Here is a 24129-nt window from a genome sequence, read left to right as displayed (position 1 = left end):
ATCTGGGCAGAAAGAACCGAACTCAGCACACAAGCTAGGAAATTACACAAACTCCAAAGACTGGCTTGCGTGTGTATCAGTGGGACAATGAGGACATGCCCAACGGCATCCCTGGAGGTCCTTCTGGGATTAACCCATTTTCATCTGCACATACAGATGCAGGCAAGGGGGCAATATTCAGGATTGCCGGGAGTATCAGTGAGGCGGGGAGCTGCCTCAACCGAAGCAAGATTGATATTCTTTTTAGGCGGTACCCCGAAATACTAATACCAAGGGATAACATGACAACGAGGTTTCACTTCCATAAGAAGTTTGAAACACGTTGGAGTAACATGGCAAACTGGGAGAGCGTGGCTACGACATACAGCTTAAACCAGCAACTGATTACTTGGTGCACTGACGGATCCCTCACAGCAGAGGGAGCGGGTGCCGGTCTCATTGGTCCAAGGAAAATGTACTTCGACCCAATGGGCAGGTACAGCAGCATTTTCCAGGTGGAAATATACGCCATAGACAGATGTGACTTCTTTAATCTCCAAAGGAACTGCAGGGGGCAGAACATTGCTATTCTCACCGATAGCCAAGCAGCGAACAAGGCAATTAGGTCCAACCAGGTGAACTTTAAACCGGTATGGGAATACCTTGAGAGACTGAATGCACTCGGCTCATCCAACAGGGCCTGGATACTCTGGGTTCAAGGCCATGCTAGGTTGGGAACTAGCCAAGAAGGGAGCGGGACACCTTTACACGGGCCAGAACCCTTCTGTCGAATCGGGAACAGTTTCATGGCTATGACGCTAAGAAATGAAGAGGAACGGTTAAGGAAACTATACTTGGCGGCCAGAGATGGAGCGGTCCAGGGTGCTTATTGGGGGATACGAACCCATGCGCACAAAGGATTGCTTAAACCTCACCAAAAAGAGGGAATTCTCACTGATCACTGTCGGTTAAACTATCATCTAGGGAAGCTAGGGATATCTACGGACACTGTCTGCAGGTTTTGTGCGGGGGATGATGAAACCTCTATACACGTCCTGGGACAGTGTGACTTGTGCAAAGTAGGTCGATGCATCTGGGAGAATACTTAATACCAGATGCAAAGTTGAAAGATCTGTAAGTAAAGTAGGGAATATACTAAAGTTCCTGACGGTTATAGGCTTGCTTGAGATGCTATAATTAATAAGTACCCTATAATCAGTAAAAGGGGGACAATAGTTCTTTTAGAACCGGTGTGGTGTCGGTTCAATTGATGGCCGATCCAGATCAATTAACAGCATGGCGTAGCAAAATATTTTTGTTGATCCAAACAAAATGCCTTCGAAACCACAAGTAAAGGAATAAAACTCCCATTTATTGATATTTTATTTATCCTAAACAACAAATATGTAAAATCACTTTTACGGTGGATTTATGTAATGAATAGCATTTTAAACGACTTTATTTGACTTTCTCTAAACAAAATAGAGTACAGTACACGCTCATAACTATTGGCAAACTACTTTAAAAAGTTAAAAAAGGATAATGATACTATATAAATACGGATTTACAGCCTTTTACCACCGGTTTTCTATATAATCAAATCATCACAAACATGAAATGCTTTACATTGTGCCGCACTACTTGTCTAGATACACGATATCTCTTCTATACTTTAATCAGAAAGTACTCGTTACAGAGAATAGTCGGTTCGGACTAATTACCATAACATGAAGGACCAACTAATCGTGAACAAATGCATTTTTTTTTTAATGGGAATTCGAAAAATTTAAACTAATACATTACAATTTTGGAAAAATTAGAACAAATTCTAAAATCTAAGTAATTTAATCGCTAATATTTCCTATTGAATAAGATCGATAGTTACAGACTGTAGCAGAAGCACTTGTTCCAATGATGAACGACTGAAAACGACTTTGATGACCTTGCAAAACAAGGAATTAAGTATTTTTCTCGTTTTCCAGAAAACAGCGCGTTCTTATTACACAAAAAAACAATGTATGCATGCGAATGCGCGCAACGAGTTTTGAGCATTAATTATTACATTATTAAGATTTCATTTTGCTTTTGACTCCTTCAGCTTCTCTACTACATACGAAAATACGGAATAATTAAAATCTTTACTTGTAAAGAATTTATTACAACTAACAAAATATAGTTTTTTTTTTATTAAAAAAAATCGTAGGTGTTCATACCTGCTGACAATGTATCTACTTATTGCCAGAAGTTAACAAGACTTGTTTATGTGTTTTGGTTTCTGCTTTAAGAAGTCTTCGTAAGCACTTTCGATTTCAGGATCCATTTCCAAGTCGGGGTCCAAAATATCACAATCATCGCAATCGTTTCTGGAAAGAAGTTGAATAGTAAAGTATCGATAACATGACTTTCACACAATATTATGATTAATTGCGTATTTAATTAGCAAAGAACAACTCACTCAGTATCAACATCGTGAGGAATATGTGACTGCAGAAATGAATTCTCTTCTTCGGTCATTACTTCCCCATCGGGTCCATAAAAGACCGGTAAACCGCTATAGCTGGCTGGACTTTCGTTAACAGGAGATGACTGATCTGTAACATAGTTCAATGTCAATGCCATTTTAATTGAGTAAAGAAGAGTTTTCACTTACTGGCTGCTTCAGTGTGACCCCAATTATTCTTTTGTAAAAGCAGAACGGTTTCGAGAATACGACTCGTTCCAACGTCAACGTTGTTAACCTTTTGGTTTAGCTTGGCCATTATTTCGCGTACATCGTCTGGGAAATCCATTTCCAGTTCGTAACCACAGAGCTGAATTGACAAAAAGGGAATTCATTGAAATGATTGAGCCAAAAGCGATAAGAAATCATCTCTCACCTTCAAGGTTAAGCAAATGCATTTGATATTTTCCGGAGATGAAGTACGCAATAATTGGTTAATGGTGTATATAATATTGTGTGCGATTTCCTTTATCCTAAATGTTTCCTGTAAAGAGCAGCCAATGTAGGAATCAGATAATTTCTAGCAAACATTCACCCGTAAATACACTTACACTTTTTAACTGCATATAGAGTTCCGCAAGAAATAGGGTGGTTGCCCTAACTTTTGCTTGTTCGTGAGTCATATAATTAAGCACTTCCTCTTGGTGATATGTTAGCTTGCAATTCAATAATCTCCTGAATACGCTGCTTGGTTGGGGATTAATCAAATCTAATAAGCGGTATAATTTCGCTCCCATGTATCGGAAATTCTGTTCTTCAATTGACTGCAAACATACGAAGGGATCATTAGCTTACCTCGCCACAACCATAATTACTCAAGTTTTACCTGAACAAATATAATTTCCATAGCATTGCTGAGAATAAATTCACTATCGCCGAACTTTGCAAAAGCTTTACACAAGTGAGATTCTAAGGAGTCAAAAAGGCCGGGATCTTCGTTCAGGAATTTTACAGCTTCCGTGATGTAAGTCAGAGCGACGCTCTCCTCATCTGTCTGCTTGGGGTGGAATCATTTTTAAACTGCTGAACTTTTACTGTACAACTAGTTTGAGCACTCACCATTTGATTCGCTTGACTAGATTCCGAATTCGCGTTATTCGTGGAATTCTGATAGTTTTGATTGTTCGTATTTTTCAGGCGATTTTGAACTGAATGATGATTGGAGTGATGGTGATGTGAGTTCGATGATGCGTTAGATCTTGAATACTCATATTGTTGATGCTGGTGGTGCGCACCGTTATTAGGAAATTGTTGCATTAACAAACGGTCATGTAGACCTGATCCTCGATGCGATGGGGCCTGTGGCGAATTACGATAGTCGGCGTATTGTCCGCCATGATTCTGGTGTGGTAACTGTTGTGGCATTTGGGCATCCGTTTGAGGCTTAGATCTTGGTATAAATTCTTTAGCGTCCGGCGATAAAGTGTGGTTAGATGTCTGTGCTGTTGGTAGAAAAAAAATTCAAAGTTAATAGAAATATTGTGTAAATGAATCGATTAAAAAATCGAACTTTCTTCTCTTCTTTAATGCCGGTAAAAAATATTCGGAAAAAATCACAAATCAATGTAATTGCAATTACGACCAATATAATATATATATTATAGAATATACAACCTAAAAACACGCCTAAAAGCGGAACAAATTGTACCAACTGGTCTTCCAGATTGGGGGTTGGGTAGGGCTGACAACTCTACACGGAAAACAACTTGTTATGAAGCCATAACAGGAGCCTCGAACTGGATGGATTACACAAGGGCGAACCCGGCAACGAGACAGGCAATATAGACTCGGATCACTATCTCGTTTGCATGGTGCTCCGAGCTCGAATAACAACACCACTCAGAATCCGCTCTGACAATCAAGTGAGAGTTTACACTGAAGCCATCCAACACCTATAAGAGGGAAATGTATGCCGTAATAACCGCAGTCAACAGAGATCCTTGAGGTGAAGCATCAACAAATGGTCTTCACAATCACCTGCAGAACGTTATCATAAATACGGCCAAAACATACTTGGCCCCAGCCGCAAAAAGAGTCGGAACGGCTGGTTTGACGATGAATGTAAACTAACAACGGAACGGAAGAGAATGCTGCATACCGAGTAATGTTGCATTATTAAAGGACGTGGGCACGCGCGGAGACTTTTCACGAACTCCGGGGAGCAGAGAAATGACTTCACAGACGGAAAAAGGAAGCCTGGGAGAACCAACAGATCTGTGAACTCGAAAAGTACAGAGAACAACCGCACCAGGGGCGGAAGTTTTACCAACAAGTCAGCAGGATGAAGCCTTACACACCTCGATGTTCATCCTGCCGAGACAAAAAGGGAAATTATGCGGATTTGTTAGCACTGATAAAGGGAACAAGTGGTACCCGAAATATCGGTATTTGCAAGAATAAATATCTACATCAACGAAAAAGGCACAAGTTTTTTATTATTTCAAAAAAAGGGAAATCTGATTTCCGACAGTATGGGCATATTGGAGCGATGGGTTGAGTACTTTGATGAACTACTGAACAACCAGGATATTGGCGAGTTGGAGGTCCCGTCAACTGAAGACGACGGACAAATACTGCCACCTTCAAATATCGAAGAAACAATCCGTGCAATTCATCGGCTTAAAAATCATAAGTCGCCAGGAGCCGATGGAATTACAGCCGAATTGGTTCGTTCTTCGCAATATACACTAGTATACGTCATTTCCATAATTACTCGAGGATGCTTAGTTTGGCATCAGGACGGATCACAAACCGCTTGTGTTTGCTTTTACTCAGAAGTGGAATAAAGCGCACCAGACTCACCACCTTACGTACATATCGCAGTTTTCGATGCGAATCAAACACATAGCGGAACACACTAACATTGTTGCAGATGCCCTATCTCGTGTGGAAGAGATTTATATGGCAACGGATTTCGACCCCCAAGACCTATCCGGCGAGCAATCCCGCAATTTGGAGTTGCAGCAGTTGGTGAATACTGGCACAACGTCGTTGGATCTGACAGCTGTTCCTATCCAAGATTCAACTATGATATTTGGTGCGACATTTCCCTGCAGGCGCCTAGGCCCGTCGTTTCGAAGCCGGGTTTTCGATCTTTTAAATTGTCATACACACTCCGGCGTTCATTCCACCTTGCGGGCAGCATCGAAGAAATTCGTCTGGCCTAGAATGCATAGCGACATTCGGCAATGATCACGCGAATGCTTACAGTGCTAGCGTTCTAAGGTGGCGAGGCATACCAAGAACGTCATCCAACCTTTTGCAATGCCAGACCAACGTTTCCAGCAGGGGCATATTGACATCATTGCACCATTTGCGCCATCGGGCAATTTCCGATACTGCCTCACCATGCTGGACAGGTTGGCGTTGGCCCTTAAGGACCAGTCGGCAAAGTCGATGGCTAACGCGTTCCATGCAACGTGGATATCTCGTTACGGCGCCCCAGCAGTCGTTACCACGGATCAAGGCGTTAGAATCCGTTCTGTTCAAGTCACTGGCGAAATTGACCGGTTGTAAACGAACCCGCACCACCCCGTACCATCCAACGTGGCATCGGCCATTAAAGCCACCTGTGATGTGCCACGTATCCGGATAGCTGAGTGGTTAGAGCACAAGGTTATCGTACGGAAGGTCGCCGTTCAAATCTCATTGGTGGCAGTGGAATTTGTATCGTGATGATACCTGAGTCAAATCAGGGTAATAATCTCGGTCAAGCGCAATGCTGACCACACTGCCTCCTACAGGCTATTCTGTAGTGTACCGTTACGGTCTTGAATGAAGTGCTCTAACACACTTCAAGACCCTGATCCAATATGGATTGTTGCACCAACGATCATATTATTACAATGTTCCACGAAGAAAAAGCCAATTGGATCCAGCTATTGCCGACTGTATTAATCGGGCTTCCACATAGTATCAAGGAAGACCTCGGGGCATCGTCTGCAGAGTTGGTATTCGAAACCACCCTCCGGTTACGCGGCGAATGGTTCGTCGACGGAAACGACAACGTCAACCAGTGTGATTTCGTCAACAAGCTGAGGAAGCACATTCGAGAAATGTGTCCACTCTCAATCGTTTACCGCAACAACAGAACGCCTTTCGTATACAAAGACTTGAACTCTTGTTGACACGTTTTCGTGCGAGTAGATGCCGTGAGCAAATCGTTGACCCAGCCTTACACAGTTCCGCACCGCGTTCTCAAAAGGCTAACCCCCGCGGTCTATTTAGTTGAAATAAACGGCAAGCAAGTCAACGTCTCAACCGAGCGATTAAAACAACCGTTTCTCCCGGCTGCACAGATTCCCCCGTCTTCGTCACCTTATGAGGCCTTTTTCAGCGGTGCAATCAGCCGGTTTAGCTCAAACTCGCGTTTCGACATCGCTTTTCACCAGACCATGATACGGTCGCGTTACCAGCCACTTCTCGCGCGCAGCTGCCTTCTACGCCAGCCCAGCCTGTGCAGCAACAAAACTCGCCAGCTGACCCGTGTCGAGCAAGGCATCGTGCACCAGCGAAACGGCGCGTAACATTTTCTTCAGCAGCGGATATGCAACATTTCCACTCAGCCGAGCCGTCGAATGCAGTCCGGCGTACGAGCGCTACACTGTCACCAGCGTTGTCCGTGCCCGTGCGTAGCCGGTCACAGGTAGCAGCCGACATACGCTCACGTGATATGTCGCCTCCTATTAGGTCACACCAGCCAAACTTGCGGGTATATCCCCTTCGTACCGCCGAAGTCATGGTGTGTTTAAAACATCACTGCGGAGGGAGTGATGTAGGGGTGCGCAGTTATCCGCCAGAGACGCGTTGATCGAGTCGCAGAAGGGAAATCGAAAGGAGTCAAAACGTAACCTCCAGACAACACGCATGCGTTCGTACTGGCCTATTTTGACGATATCGACATTATGGGAAGAACAACCCGAGACGTACAAACTGCCTTCATCCAGATCGAGCAGGCGATAATCGGCGCGAGATCTTGGGCAGCACATCAATGAAGGCAAGACAAAATATATGGTGACAACGTCAGCACCGAAAAACAAACAACAACAACAACAAACCGCACTGGTCGAACGGGAAGAATAAAGATAGGAGACTACAACTTTGAGACAGTTGATAATCTCTCCTATCTAGGGTCGAAAATCACAACCGATAACAGCTACGATGATGAAATCCGCGCACGGTTGTTGGCAGCCAACAGAGCCTATTTCAGCTTACAAAACTGTTTCGCTCGAAACGTCTCACCATAGGGTCAAACCTGTTACTTTACAAGACAGCATTTTAAATTTCAACCCAATTCAAACGGATTGAAAACTGCGCGTCATGATTTGTGTCACGCCACAAGTCGTGCCAAGAAACTTCTGTAGAGCGGCAACTGGTATCAAAATTAATTTCACACGTGAAATATCAAGGAGGACGGTGAAATATTGTTTCGGGCATTGCTGCAGAAATAACTCCATAAAACTCCTGCTGGAAGCTTTTCTAGGTGTTCCGTAAAGAAGATATTCAAAAGAAGTGGATCGCCACTGCCGGACGGAATCCGGTTTCTTTGCGGTCAGCTTTATATTGTTGTGAAGATAATTTCAATGTGAGTTTACCTTTATTAAACGATCTTAATTAATAATATATGAGTGAATTTTAGAATTAGAATTTTGTGTCACTATTATTCATGTTTCTGTTGAAAGAATATCTTGTTAGCAATTCTCATTAGACCCCACTTCCAAGAGCTTGGAACGGGTTATCCTGAGAAAATTCGAATGCGACATGTGTCAAAAGGGTCACCAGATACACCAATGCAGCAAGTTTAAGTCCTCAACCCTCCAGCAGCGAAGGGACACGTACGGAAAAGAGGTTTGTGTTACAACTTTCTTAAGAAGGGGCATCACGTAAATAAATGCCCATACAAAAGTCGATGTCCACTGTGCTTTAAGAAAAACCATACCCTAGTTATGGAACCGTCCGCACCGTCGGCATCTTTTAACGACCAGCATAAATCCTGGCTCTAAATAATAATAAACGAAGATGCATCTGCGCATTTTCTTTCCTCCGTATGACCCTTATAAATATTTCGGTCTTTATCATTTTCCATATCTCGACTCAGGTCAAATGTTTTCTTTCGCAACATGTCCTGTTGTTGAATAATAAACGAAGATGCATTTGCGCATCTTCGCTGCTCAGAATGACTCTAATAAAAGGATAGGATTTTACGTAGATAAGAACCATATGTTAATATGTGTTATGTATTAGATAGTTTCATAGAAGGTAAGGAACATATGTATATTATGTAAACAATTTTAAGGAAATATAAATACGAGGTGACCGAGAAGGAACCTCAGTCTTGTTTCGATATTACAATATTCTTGTTTCTATATCACAGTACGGAAGTACTAAAAGAAACAACTGTGTAGCAAATACACACTAAGTGTAGTTACTTAACTCCCTGCGATATACCGACGCGATAAACGCATTAGAGTTTTCGGTTGAGGCGAAGCCGTTTGTTCCCGATACGAACACCTTGATAGCCAAAAAGGACACCGAGCCAACCATTCTGCTGGCTACATCAAGAATTCAACAACGGGACGCAACCGGACAATTTATCTTTCTCAGAGCATTGATTGGTTCCGGGTCCCAACGAAGCTTTATCACGGAGGCAGCTGCGCAATTGCTTAACATCAAACGTCATAGTGCTAAAGTCAGCATATTTGGTTTGGATGCTAAATCGTCAATACAAACGAGAGGTCGAGTTTCCTCGTGCATCAAAGCAAGGAAGGGTGATCCGAACCTCAATGTATCCACAATCATCATACCGAGCATCACCAATGTCTGCCCTCCTATGGAGATTAAGTCTCAGCTACGCAAAGGAATGAACTTGGAAGATCTGGCTGATCCTGCTTACGGCACTAGGGGCAGATGTGTACCATTCGTTACTACTACCTGGATTTAAGAAGGGATCTCCATGTGCCATTAACACCAAAATTGGATGGTTACTGCCAGTCCTCATTTATTCCTCGGAGACTTGGGTTCTTAGCAAGAGCGTTCGAGAGAAGAATCCTCCGAAGAATTTTTGGCCTCCTACATGAGGATGGAATATTCCGTAGTCTACATAACGACGAAATCTATTAGCGATACCATGAACGTCAGGTTGTAGATAAAATCCGGCGCAATAGGTTACGATGGGCGGGTCACTTAATCCGCGTGGATGAGGATGATCCAGCCCGGAAAGTCTATAAGGGCAATATCTATGGTAGAAAAAGAAGACAAGGTAGACCCTGCCTGAGATGGAGAGACGGCGTAAGTCAGATGGCTTTTAGGGATATTGAATTGGTGGACCTCGGCGCAAAACCGGGATGTCTGGAGTTCTTTATTAAGGCAGGCCTAGACCGGATACCGGTTGTTGCGCCGTTGATGATGATGATGGATATTCAATCAAACAATTGATTCAACAATGGTCAGGGATAAACCTGGTGACCTTCAGCAAAGTGAAATCAGCTAGTCTCAACTCCATTCTATTAAGTTTCTATCAATCTATTCTAGTGGTGCCTACTTATTAGTCATTTATAGCCTTCTGTTTTTCGTTGGCCTTCATTATTAGTACTCCCGTATTAAAGAATTAGAATTATCATACATGCCGCAACTAATTTGGTTTCGTAGAATTATCTCATTTTTAAAAGTGTAATTTGATCCTTCAAAGAATGAATCAGTAATGCAGTTCGCCTTCGGAAACATACTCATGGTGCTTGCTCAAAGTTTATATGTACAATTTTTTTTTTTTCAATGAAACAGTCTTACCGAATTATAATAATTGGAAATACCAACTTTGTTCTCAGTATTCGTCCCTCAGACTTGTCTTAGAACCACTAAATTTATCATTTTAGTTGCGGAGGTCACTTTAATGATAAGATTGAAATTGAGACTTTTAGAATTTCTCTCGACAGGCGACTGGTAAATTTCTTTTTTGCTTAATGGATAAAATGCTTACTCTTCCTTACCTAAACCAAAACAGAATGTTATTTCTGTAAAGTTTAATAGTGATTCAGAGAACTTTTGAGAAGACACGTTTTGCTCCGATGGAGGAAAAAATGGTTTTTCACTTGTGACTGATGAAGAAATGTTTATCCATTGCCAAATGTATGAACTCAAGTACCGCCACCAGCCAAGCTGCTACCTGAAACTTTCTCTTAAAGCGGGCGCAGAAAATATTGTCAGCCGCGTTTTTGTTATATTTTTGTGGTAGTGATAATGTTAGTAAACTTTTACTGAATATTTTTATGAAACAAAACTGGAGTGGATGGTTACAAAACAGATGAGGAAAGTTGTAGGCTATATAATTTTTCGAATGGAAACAAGCTAAATTCGAACCTAAATGGCATTTTATAGAAAGAACTGTATCGGTGATTCCTACGGACAATGAATAACTAATTTCTTCCAATAATAAACAATCACAAAGTACGAACTAGAGGCATTGGGCCATTAGTGTTGCTCATGCTGCGAGCGCCACTTGAGAAGAGGTTCCATGCTTTGCATTCACCATGGCTTCATGTTACCAACCGTAAAACCTTGCAACGTCTGCAACCACATGAAATTTTCTGTTATCGTTTAGCTTTATTTCTTACAAATTGGATCACCGATATTTCCTCCATTTAACTCTTTTGCATTTAGTATTATTCACGATTATTTCAAGGCACAAAGAAAAAGCGAAGAGTGAAAATCCACCAAGTACATTCACGGCCCCGACACATACACCTCCCCCTCGAGCAAATCACCCACAACAGACACTAACCTCGTCAAATATGCAGTACAGCGGCAGCGATGCGATAAAATTATTAAAATAAATATCATAAACACAAATCAAATTTTGACTGTCGAATTTTAATATTGAAGATCCAACCCAGACAGATTCAGCAAAAAATTATTTTGCCACGCATAAGACGTAAGAGCAATTGCTAACTTGATATGACCCGTTCGAATGCAACTTGCACAGTAGAAAACTAGAAAACTTCACAAACTTGAGAGTGAACTTCACATAAATGTATCTTGTACGAGCAGATATATATCTTCGTGGACAGAGATATATTCGCGCTATGGGAACTCACCTGAAACGAACCTACCAGCCAGCATTCAGCGTCGACAGAACGATACAGGTCACATAGAGGAACCAACTCATTACGTGCTCGGATATTCGGATTCATATGGAAGTGGTGGAGTATCTGTTGCTTGCGAACTATTTATTGTGCTTTCATTTTTTGTTGGATTTCGGTTTTCAGAAAATCATTTTTTTTTTCGCAAAACGGCGAAGTTTAGAAAAAACAAGTCGGAAAACCGGAAGCTAGACGCTTCAGGTATGAAAGGTTTCTTTTATTTGTCCTATTAGCATGTAGAACGTAATATATGCATATATTATGTGGAAATATCCACTTTCAAGTGATGTTGATATTCATAGTCTTGAATTTGCAGAGAAGCGACCTAGTATAACTTTGTTATTAATAGTGCGATTTTCAGCAAATTTGGCAGGATCATGGCATCAGAAATGTACTGTTACTAACTTTATTTGAGCAGGTATCGGTATGGAGGGTATTTCGGAGCCTAGACACCATATAGTGGCAGCCCCCTTATTTTTTCTGAGAATAGGTTCGTTAAAGAAATGATCACTTTCAACCCCCTTTACTCCCCACCTTTCCATCAACTATCAAAACTAAGACCGGCTTTGAAAAGTACTAACTGAGACCTTTAATTTGATACCTCACATGACTATATTTGATGAAAAAAAAATTACACCCCGCTTTTGCATGTGTAAGGAGCCCCAAACCCCTTAAATTCGACGTAAAGGATGTAACTCACTATATGCGTGAGTGTTCACAGTTCCCACCTTTCTATCAGATTTGGTGTCAATCGCTACAACCGTCTCCGAGAAAAATGTGAGGGACGGACAGACAGATAGACAGTAAACCGATTTTAATAAGGTTTTGTGTTTACAGGGATATCGCTATGGAAGGTATTTCGAAGCCTAGCCACCATATAGTGGCAGCCTCTCGATTATTTTCCGATTTTTCGGTTGGGCTAAGAAGAGAATGATCCCGTTAAATAAATGATCATTTTCGACCCCCCGCGCTCCCTGGCTTTCCAACAAATGTCAAAACTAACACCAGCTTCAGAAAGTACTAACTGAGACCTTTTATTTGATACCCCACATGACTATATTTGATGAAAAAAAATGTACACCCCAAGTCGATGATAAGCGACCAAAAGAATGGCCGAAACAACGGTGGCTTGATATGTTGGATGGGGATTTGATTGTATCCAAATCATGTTCTACCAAAATGGTGCAACCGATCACGAACCGGCCCCGTTTGTGACGTTAGTGAAGACAGTAAAATTTTTATGTTCTTCTTCTTTTTCTTCAGCCTTTGTCCCGTTCACAAGCGGGGTCGGCTCGTCGTGATCGGCTTCGCCATTTGGCTCTATCGAATGCCTGATCTGGGTGCAATCTCGAGGCTTTCAAATCCCCATCCAGCGTATCAAGCCACCGTTGCTTAGGTCTGCCTTTTAGTCGTTTACCATCGACTTCGATGTTCAGACCAATCTTGGCAAGTGAATTCTCGTTTGCACGAATTGCGTGACCATACCATCGAAGACGCCTCTCTCGCAACTTCTCCACGATCGGTGCAACCCCATAACGATCGCGGATATCCTCATTTCGGATGTGATCTAAACGTGTGACGCCACTAGTCCAACGTAGCATCTTCGTCTCCATTACCGCAAGACGCCGTTCATTGTCTTTTATGGTCGGCCAACACTCCGAACCATAGAGAGCGACTGGACGGACGACATTGCGGTAAATTTTAGATTTGAGACGTTCGTTGATACGTCGATCACAAAGGACACCAGTTGTGGAACGCCGCTTCATCCAGGTTGCGTTAATGCGTGAAGCAATTTCATAACGCAGCTCTCCATTAGCTGATAGCGTTGACGAGGTATTTAAATCGCTCAGTTCTGGGCAGATCACTGCCGCTGACAGTGATTGTGCCTGTTTCATGGGGATCGGTCGTCAAAAATTCAGTTTTGTTTAAATTCAATCTGAGACCGTGTTGCATGAGGCGATCATTCCATTTTTGAACAAGTTGCTCGAGATCATTTTTGCTATCAGATGCTAGGAAAACATCATCTGCATAAAGCAGTGTGTAGGGCGCTGGACGTTGGATATCCCGTGTGACGGTGTCCATAACAAGGACAAAGAGGAATGGTGAGAGAGGGCACTTTTGATACACCCGCCATACTTCGAACTTTACTTTTCGGATCGTGGTAGAGCAATTGAACCCAGCGCACGAGTTCTTCTGGCACGAAGTGTTGTCGTAAAGCATACCAGATGAGTTCGTGTGGTACACGGTCAAACGCTTTCTCTAGATCCAGAAAGGCAATGTAAAGAGGGCGATGCTTCTCATGGTGTTTCTCCATGAGTAACCGCGCAGCGTGTATTGCGTCAGTAGTTCCGCAGTTCTTGACAAATCCGGCTTGATTCACGGCTATTTCAACGATTTCGCGAATACGGTTGTCAAGAATGCGTTCAAAAATCTTCATGGTATGGGAAAGTAACCGGATCGGACGGTAATTTGAACATTCTGCTGGGCTACCTTTCTTTTTCCATATTGGAACAGTGGTACTTTCTTGCCAGTCAGATGGTGTTCTTCCTTCCTGAATAACCCGGTTAAAGAATTCACTGAGCCACAGTGTTGGGTCCCAGCTCTTCGCTTTCCAGAGCTCAGATGCGATGCCGTCAGGTCCTGTTGCTTTCCCCGATTTCATTTGTTTTATTGCCTCCTCGACTTCAGTTGCGCTGACTGGTGGAACTGCTCCAAATGTCGGCAATGATTGTGGAAGTGGAGGATGAGCAAATTCTTCAGTTGAAATCTGCTCGAAGTATTCTCGCCATCTATCCGTTGCGGCTCGACGGTTGGTAAGCAAAGTGCCGTTGTTGTCATTAACACAACAGAAGTGTTCGATATCCTGTGTGCGTTCATCACGGCTTTTAGCAAGTCGATACAGATCTCTCTCGCCATCCCGAGTGTCCAGTTTATCGTAAAGATTTTTGAAATGGTTCGCTCGGGTGACAGCGACCGCTTTCTTTGCTTCCCGGTTGGCATTCTTATAAATTTGCCAATTAGCAGGCGTTTTATCGTCGAGAAATTTGTGGTAGAGGCGTTTCTTTTCACGGACCTTCATTTCAACATCATCATTCCAAAGCCAAGTATCTCGGTTGATGTACCGCTTACCGGGCTTGGTGACCCCGAGGGTTGCAGAGGCCGCTTTGTGGATCGTGTCTTTCATTTGGTTCCATGATTCTTCCACATTCGTAATGGTTGGCAATCGTATGAGTGAGACCGTTTCTTCTTTCTCCTCACCAAACCGTCACCATTTAATGCGCGGCGGGCCAGTGCGTTCCTCACGCTGTTTTATCGGTGGCTTAATTCGCAGGACGGCAATCAACTGCCGATGTTGAGGTGCGATGGTCTCATAGGGAACGACTTTGCAATCAGTGACAGTGGTAAAATGTTGGCGTCTTATGAGAATATAGTCGATTTGCGTTTTATTGTTCCCACTATAAAATGTGGGAAGGTGAGACAATCGTTTGATGAACCATGTATTCATAAGTACAAGGTCATGGGTGTCCGCAAAATCGATTATACGCTCGCCACCTTCATTGCGCGCTCCGAACCCCTTTCCCCCATGGCACCTGTTACCGTCTGCCTTTTCACCCACATGATCATTAAGGTCGCCGGCAATGATTATGTAATCGTCAGCAGGCACGTGACAAGTCTTTTCATCGAGAAGTTGCCAGAAGGCATCTTTCTCGGCATCAGGTCGACCTGGTTGTGGTGCATACGCAGTGAAGAAGTGAATAGTGCGATCAGCTGATATAATGGTGAGCTTCATCAGCCGATCATCAAATCGTTCGACTTCTTTAATGGCATCACGGAAACCCTCTGAGATGGCAATGCCAACACCATATTGAGTGTGTGGGTTACCAAAATAGAGAAGTTTGTAGCCATTTTTACCGCGTTCGCGTTCAATGTCGCAGCTTGTGGCACCAGACCATCGGGTTTCTTGCAGAGCGCAGATGTCAATGCACCTTTTCCGAAGGGCTCTTGCGAGTTCCTCCGTCTTTCCAGTTAGGGTACCAACATTTAGCGTGCAGACACGTATTTGTTTTGTTCGTTGTGTGCGGACTAACTTGCTTACGTCCTGACGCCGTCCATGCGTCAAGAACCCTTGCCCATTTCTCGACAGGACCGGGCCCGTCCTGCCGCGTCGACTGAGGTGGACGCCCTAGCATTTCTCCGAGGCTTGTGACTCAATCCGATCATCATGTTTATAACGACATTCTATGCATTTTCTTGGTCGACCTGTCGCGGGGCCTGTCACCAAGAGAGATCAGGTAGGATTTAGCGTAGTAGAATAACTCCAACTGTACTCTATTTATATCTTTCCCTAATGTCAGCATTTTATTTTTGTTTTACTGAGGATAGTACAGAGTACGTTGCCTCAAACCCTCCTCCTTTACCTGGGCTTGGGACCAGCATACTATGTTAATAGCATGGCAGAGTTGATCGAATAAAAGCTCTTCGTCCCTTTTGAAATGGTTTCGAGAAGGACGTATTTGAAATTTAAAAACACCATTACCTTTGGAAATCATAAAAATATTGTTCATAAATTTCTTAACTTAACTCTGCTATTACAGCAACATACAATTGCCCTTCCACCGTCACAGTCTGCTCTTCTAACTCTTTTCTGGTTGCCGGAATGCTGCGCCGAGTTTCTTTCATCGTCGTCAGCAACGGCGCAACAACCGGTATCTGGTCTAGGCCTGCGTTAGTAACAAACTCCAGATATCCACCAATTCAATATCCCTAAAAGCTGTCTGACGTCCTGACCTACGCCATTGTTCCTTCCCAGGCAGGGTCTGCCTCATCTTCTTTTTCTACAATAGATATTGCCCTTAAACTTTCTGGGCTGGATCTTTGTCATTCATACGGATTAGGTCACCCACCCACCGCAACCCGTTGAGCCGGATTTTATCCACAACCAGACGCTCGTGATATCGCTCATAGATTTCGTCGTTATGTAAGCTACGGAATTTCTTTGCCATATTGGAAAATTAATATTTAGCGCCACTAACTTATTCTAAGGTTATACATCTAGAAATTTAATATTTCACATGTGTTAATCGGTGTTGTGCGGCATTCGGAGAGAGGATGACTAAAAATCTCCAATCGCTGTTTTGTGTGTTAACAGAGGAGACGAGTTGGAAGAGGGATGAAAGGGACGGGGTAGGCCGATTTGTTTGGGTAAAAAAAAGTTCTGGGCATGGGAATGAAAATCTGTGCAAAGGACTAGGCTACTTTCTCTGTCGAAAAGGCGATTATCACTTCTATATGGACTGAAAATTGTGGGAATGGGTTAGAGCGGAGTAAACTTCCCCCGCTGATTTCAACTATTTGATAACTAAATGGGTGGGATGGCGGTAAGACAAAGAACTTTAGCCACAGGGTATCAATGCGTGGTGTTCCGGAGCTTTCGTCAAAAATGTAGTTGAATTTGTACTTCGTAGTAATATCGTTTTTGAATATGCCGATACAGTAGCGAAGGATCTACCTTTCCTGGAGATGGATCCTCTCCATGTGATGAGGGGAGATCAATACCAAAGATAAATTAACTTCTTACAGCAGAAAACATTGACCTTTGATGAAGTGGGCTTATTGAAGCAGAGGTTCAGTGTCATCTTGATGTTTCCTCTATGGACAATTGTTGGGCATTTTTGCTGATTGAGGGACTAGTTTCGACTGTATGAAGTATTAGTAGAATCATCTAAATATGAATTTAAATGAACCTGGTTGCGTAGTATGTTCCTTGGCTTGGTGCAGCGATGAAGTCATAGGTATATTATAGAATCGTCATTGGAATGGGAATGGAAATGTATTCCAGGATTCCACTTACAAAAATGAGAAAGGATTGTGAAGAAACTTCGTGTAATTTCAGTTTAATTGATGTGAGGAGGAGAAGACTTGCTTTTGAACATTTTTTTCTAAAAAACAAAAGGAGCTAGGAGTAGGCCCATCGTACTATACGTCCATGACCGCTGCTAGGATTCGAACCCGGACACTACACCGAGACCGCCGCGAAACTCATGGCTATACCGAGGTGGAAGCATTCCTTATGATAAGGAGATAGAATAATATAACTGAAACGTCGGTTTTCAGTACTATGATGGCATGTTCAATCGATTGACCTGATCGGCTGACTAATTGGAAGTGTGGAATAATGTTATTGCTATTGCAATGCACATTTAGCATTGACTTGATGATCGACTCGAAACCTTAATCGGAAGTTGAAAGATGAGGATAGGCTTGTAGCTATCCGGAAGGAGAAGATTTTCATCCTTGTTAGAAATTAGTGTGACCTGAGCGTATCCCCTACTCGTAGGGAAGGCGGTATTCAACGAAAAGTGGTTAAATAATGTGAATGGGGAGGAACTGATTAATACAGGAGAATTCTTAAAGACTGTTTGACGAAAATGATTTGCGGGTTTGGACCAGTGAGTCTGTTCAGGAACAGGGGATGCTGACTATTATAGTGATTTCGGTATAGCGCAGTGAGGATTGAATAATGTCATTGATGTATTTACTTTAGCGTTAGTCGAGCAAGTGTAGAATAAAGTAATGTACCTTCATGAAATGATTGGCAAGGATGTTTCCATTTTCGAGAAGGAGTGTGTTTTTTGGAAGGATGTCGTTACGAGTCGTTATCTGAGCTACCCTGACATGTTTACGTTAAGCTTGATACTGGAAAAGCGGTCATGATTATTATTAAGGTGTCGAACTGGTGGATTTCGCTTCTCAAAAAGCAGTACTACTGGGAGTGTCTACTGCGAAATAAGTCTCCGCCGTAGTGTTTCCTTTCCTTGGGTGTCTTGGAGGCTATTCTCTGGATGGCATTTTAAGTTATAGAAGTTAGACGTGCGTGTCGACATGAGTTCATCATAGACTTGTTGAATTGCTTCGGTAAGTGACGAGCCGTGCGGTCGGTTATATTGTTTGTTACTCTGTGGTTGGTTGACAGGGCAGTTTGAATTGAGGCATTGGTTTATAAGTCACCAGCTGAAAAGCCCGCACTATTATCGCTAGTGGGCAATTAGCATGATCTGGGGGTTGGCCGTCTAGAGTGTCGCTGATGCCAAGTTCCAAGGAAAGGGATTGTTTTTGCATTAGAATTTATACTGATCAAGGTATAAATGACTATTTCCTACATCATTATTATGAACTAGAATTTAGAGTTTACCATATTAGCACCTTATTGGTCTATTGCTGAGAAAACAGATTTACAATGTCTGCATTGGTTTGGAAGCGACTTTGCACAACGCTCAATCCAGGTTACCCGTTTAGCCTTTAGCGAGTTGGTTGGCGGGGTTTCGCCACTTGCTTCAGTCGTAAGTAAGCTTGATCCGAAATAAATTGAGAATTTTCAAATCACCGTCTAACGTATCTAACCATCTTCACTTCAATTCAGTCGACCTTTAGGTCATTTCCCATCGGTTGCTCTCCCAAGGTTATCATTACCGAAGCTACAGGAAATGGCGAAATATGTGACGAACTTAGAGCGTGATGAATTTTCGTAGCAATGCCAAAGTGAAATGGGGACAGGAAGTAGTCCGTCAGCGATGAATCTGTTTCACTCAAAAGGCAAGCAGAAATCCAAATACAAAAGAAATTTCTTTCATCCCGCAGCTGCCCTTTGGGAGTTGTGAACTTTCAGTAGGTATTTGTGAAATTGTAAAAATTAGACAATGAATCGATCTGAAAAGAGCTTTCAGGAAAACCCAGGTTTGGCTCATTATCACGCTTGCCACTATTACCTACTTTCAAGCAAACAATAACCAAAACACGAAGTGTTTTCTTATCTAACTTTTTCTACTGCTAATTACTTAGCATTTGGAGTGCTGCATAAAAATATAAGTAGTTCCCCCTAAAAATCACAGGACAACAACCGCTGTTTCAAAATACTGAATCATCTACACATCAACGTGGTATTTGATCAAATCTTCGATGCGAAACAAACTTATAAACATCAACAAACATGATATTAACAGTTGTTTATCGATGAAGCCGTCGTCAAATCTAAACACATCTCAACGCCGTGGAATCGGGGAAGCCCATATTCTTATTAATGACTGGCAGAGTATATTATGAAATCTGAATCCGCCAAGCGATAGGAATGTTTGTTGTTCTTTGGAATGATAACATTAAGGGGATAACATCTAGTTATTATACTTTTTATTAATATTCAAAACCTTAACTAGAATCGAGGATAAAAAATGTTTAGTACGAAATAGAAACATATTTTCTAATTTCAAATGTGTTGGCGATTAGAAGTTATAGGCTCATTGTATTCATCAATCAGATGCCAAAAGAATGGCAAGTAGTAATTTAGATTTAAGGCTTGCGATTTGTAATTTTCTGGATTTTCGGCCACGTATTTTGTTTCTAATTCCAACGTTTCGTGAGCAGTCCGATTCATGTCTTCGGGGTAGACCTGAGACCGATGCTCAGCGTCTGTGCGTCTAAGCCTATATGCGATGCGTTTTCTAGTTAATTAACTTATAATATCTCATAATGAATTTATGGAATAATTCTGGCCCCTGTTGATATTGTTTGGGTGTTTTTTTATTTCAATGGCCTCATGCTGTTTTCGGGGGTAATGTGAGGCAGTTTTTGACAGTACCTCGCCCCTGTCGAAGGACAATTGATTGCTCGATACCAATTTGTGCTCCAGTAGAGCTGACTCTTTGAAGTGGCTGTATTTTACATTGCTTTCGTGCTCCTTAATCTGTTGTTGTATCATCTTACCGGTCTCCCCTATATAGACTTTTCCGCAGGAGCACCCCTGTTTTGTGAAGTGGCAGCTTTTTGTCCTTCGGGGTTTTTAGCATTTACCCTATTTTGGTTGAGGGCTTCGAGATGGTGCGGATTTTGTGTTTTCTCCATGCAAAATCTGATATTTATTTACGTATATACCAAGAATCCATGAAGTTTCTCATGTCCATGTACAGATTTGTGTGTGGCCTTGCTTAGCGCTGTGGACTCAAAGTGTTCCAAGAAGATATTTGCAATGAGATGGGGGATCCCATAGCAGTTCGGAATATTTGTTCATAGAATTCGTGGTTGATCGAGAAGCACGTACTGGTAAGCCAATGTCCTAGAGGGGGTTGAGAGTACCAGGAAGTTGGATATCTTTTTGATAATCTCCGTGGTTTCCGGGGTGGGCACCTTCGTAAATAAGGATTTGACATCAAAACTGACTAGTATATCCGTTGGTTGAATCGTTGAACTTTTTATTTTGTGTGTCGGTATGCCACTGAATGGTGTTAATCGTTCTGTTAAATAGCGTGCCAGTTTATATATTGGAGAGACGATGGCGCTTACAATCGGTCCGAGTGGGACGTTTTATTTATTGATTTTTGGCAGGCTATGTAATCGTGGGGTTGTCGGATTCCTTGGGATGAGATTCTTAATGGTATTTTCTAGTAATTGTAACTTGTTCTGTAAGATTTTCATTGTAGTTGATATTTTGTTTTTGGGGTCCTGCCTAAGTTTACTGGAGCCATCGATTAGGAGTTCTGAGATACCGCAGTCGGTATCGGATAGTTTAGATACAATGGATAATAGCAACATCCTTTGAAGACCTAGCAACGATAATTCAGTGTAAGCTATGTCGATAACACTTGCTTGCTTCTCCCCCAACTCACGTTTTTAAATCCGGTACCCGTCATAACTCCTAAAATTACAGTACAAATCCTTTGGAAATTTTAACCTAATATTTACGAAGTAACGCTCGAGAGCTTTTTTAAATTTGTTAATATTTTTTATTTTATTATTCTCGTTAATTATGAGATCAGCGTCTTATTTGTATGAATTGAAATAATAAAACTTGTTGTTTCTTTTTCGTTGGTGTGGGTATTTATTCTTGCAAATACCAATATTTCGGGAACCACTTGTTCCCTTCATCAGTGCAAACAAGTTTGCTCATCTGCATGCACTGATGAAGGGAACAAGTGGTTCCCGAAATATCGGTATTTGCATGAATAAATACCCACACCAACGAAAAAGAAACAACAAGTTTTATTATTTCAATTAATTAATCGTTGGAAACACCGCATAATTTCACTCTGATTATTTGTATGGCTTAGGATTCGGTAAATTCGCAGGAAATCGATAAGTTTGAACTGCTATAACTTTGACACTAATAGTCGAATTTCCATAAGATGTGGCGTGTGCATGCAAGAGACCGTCCTCTATGTCGGTGCAAAATTTAGTACTCATAGGATGACTCTAAAAGGGGGTTTTCAGTCAATTTCTCAAAGTTGGTAATATACTATTAGTAAGTTTATTTGAGGCCTAGATTTCATCTAAGTGCACACAAATGAATTTTTTTCGAATTTTTGGGTTGGGTAGTGTCCGAAAATGAGTCCTGTCTCACTTTAACTCCGTGCTCGCGCACTTTGCAATTCACGCCAAAACTAATGTCAATTTCGGAAAGTACAACAATATCCAGTAATTTTTAAAAATCCACCCTTTCCACGCATGGGGAGCCTCCTTTAAACTCCACCTAAATTCATGTTACTCGCTGCGTGGGATTTCTAGGTCCTATTTATCCACCTAATCTCGTTCGGATCGGTTTAGCCGTTTTGCAGAAAAGTGCGTGTGACAGACAAACAGACAGTGAATCGTTTTGTTTTACACAACACCTTAAAAAACGGCTTTCACACGGGATGATCCTCTTAAATTTGGCGTAGAATGATGTGAGTTAGCGTATGCGTGAGCGTCCACGGTTCTCACCTTTCCACTTATCCAGTCCAAACGGCATGTTTCCGAGAAAAATGTATGTGACAGACAGTAAACCGATTTTAAAAAGATTTTCACCAAACCATAAAAGGAGGCGTTCTTAGTGGTAAACCCTGTTTATTTGGTTGAGCTCTCAAGGGCCTCTCAGTAAACAACGAAATTTCGCTTCATATCCGGCAAACGCAAGTAGCCACAATACTGCCCGTCGAACGGAAGTAATCAATCGCATTTGCTTTCACTTCTAGATTTATATTTATTCGGCATTTTGCCTACTTTCGTTAAGTTAGGGTCAGACTCATTTATTTTGATGAGGTTCACTTTCCCCTCACTTCACATAGATGGCTTGTCCACTTTTCAAGAAATTACAGTTTATTGGGACCATAAGGGGCGTTAAATCGCATTCAATATTTTAACCAACCCGCCTCCTTCCATTGTCATTATCAGCATCGTAGTAACCAGATCTTTAACCCCGAAAAATCTATACAGGAGCATTTGAGAACTTGAATGAATTCAAGAACCATTATTTAATCCACGCAAATTATGACAACTTCCCATTGAATTGTCAAATTTTTTTTCAAAACATTCCCCAGAAAATATATTAAGTCTGTTATGGAAGGAAAATACATTTTATCTGCCAGAAGACACAAGGAACAAAGCCTCCACTAGGTCCTTACATTTTCGGGGCCGTTCTAGGTCGATCCGCGATGATTATAAGCTTCAGGTTCGCCTTGTTGAAAGGTACACAACATCTGCCTACAGATAGTGAGCCCAAGCGGGCCACAGGGGCCAGAATGAGATACAAAATTGAAGCGATCGAAAAACGAGCCTCATCTTGATATCGAGCATCGTCTAAATTGTGAAAGTAAACCGGTTCTAACCCTTTCTGCGCTCTCCATTCCCAGCACGCTTTCCGCAGTATTTCGTCCCGCACAAAAGCGCAACGCAAATGCACGGGTCGTGATCGGCCGTTCGCCCGCAACTAGCTGTGAAGGAAGGACAACAGCTAGTCCGGGTCGCACAAAGAGAAAGCAATTTCCACACTGCCCCAAATAAACAGTTAGCCACACTCGGAAATTTGCAAGTGCAACTTACCGGGGGCGCGCTCGCATTTTGCGAATATTTTTCCGATTACAAAGCACCACATCACTCATGATGGCCCCGCAGAGATACATTCGAACACTTACCTCCACCGCCGCCGCCGCCTCCTCTTCCGTGTGGTTTTCGCATGTCCGAGTACTCCATGTCCCTGTCCCAAATTGCACGCCCTGGATTATCCATTTTTCGATCCTTTCGATCCTCGCGTTCCGTTCTACGGGAACTGTTCGCAATCCTGTTAAAAACTGTAAAATTGCGCGATCGCGGCGGTATGCACTCCCTCCGATCTAGACTTAAACCGCATAAAAAGGGACCAACGTAATCGAGCCTGCGAAAATTCTATCCTTCAATTCGCGCTTGGGTTCCTCGGCCTCTTGCACCCCGTTCTCAGCTTCTAACAATCAACTTGAAAACGTCCAATTGGCAAATCTTTCGTTTCACGTCGGTGCAGCGAAATACGTTTCCACGCTAAACCGAGTTTCGCGACTGTACGTGGGAATCGGTGAGGGAGTTAGAAAAAAATATAGGAACTTTTCACACCAAAATCACCACCAACCGATTCGAGATCCGGCCGACAATTAGACTTTTCTTCTTTTCCTTCCGTGCGACTCCCAAAAATTACCATTGAAATTCCAATTTTCTATGTATTGACATATGACCGCGAGAATG

The 24129-nt window shown here is 42.3% G+C and overlaps 1 protein-coding gene across 4 annotated transcripts; it reads right to left on the bottom strand.

The window, feature by feature from the left end:
- Positions 1-1330: 1330 nt before the first annotated feature.
- On the bottom strand, positions 1331-24122 carry LOC119654551 (polyadenylate-binding protein-interacting protein 1). Of its 4 annotated transcripts, XM_038059996.1 has the most exons (9): positions 23550-24122; positions 3539-3921; positions 3306-3476; positions 3031-3243; positions 2856-2963; positions 2630-2789; positions 2435-2570; positions 2193-2342; positions 1331-2085 (listed from the first exon to the last, which is right to left on the bottom strand). In XM_038059996.1, the coding sequence occupies exons 1-8, from the start codon at positions 23641-23643 to the stop codon at positions 2225-2227; spliced, it is 1383 nt and encodes a 460-aa protein (XP_037915924.1). In that variant the 5' UTR covers positions 23644-24122; the 3' UTR covers positions 1331-2085; positions 2193-2224. The 4 variants fall into 4 exon arrangements, with proteins under 4 accessions (XP_037915924.1, XP_037915925.1, XP_037915926.1 ...); XM_038059997.1 differs by having other exon boundaries at positions 1331-2342; positions 3306-3473; positions 23550-24120; XM_038059998.1 differs by lacking the exon at positions 23550-24122 and adding an exon at positions 11569-11667 and having other exon boundaries at positions 1331-2342.
- Between the last annotated feature and the right edge of the window lie 7 nt (positions 24123-24129).

This window comes from Hermetia illucens, chromosome 4 (genome assembly GCF_905115235.1).
Source record: "Hermetia illucens chromosome 4, iHerIll2.2.curated.20191125, whole genome shotgun sequence".
Lineage (NCBI taxonomy): Eukaryota > Metazoa > Arthropoda > Insecta > Diptera > Stratiomyidae > Hermetia > Hermetia illucens.
Note: the sequence above shows the minus strand (reverse complement) of the source record. Positions and strands in the feature narration are given on the sequence as shown.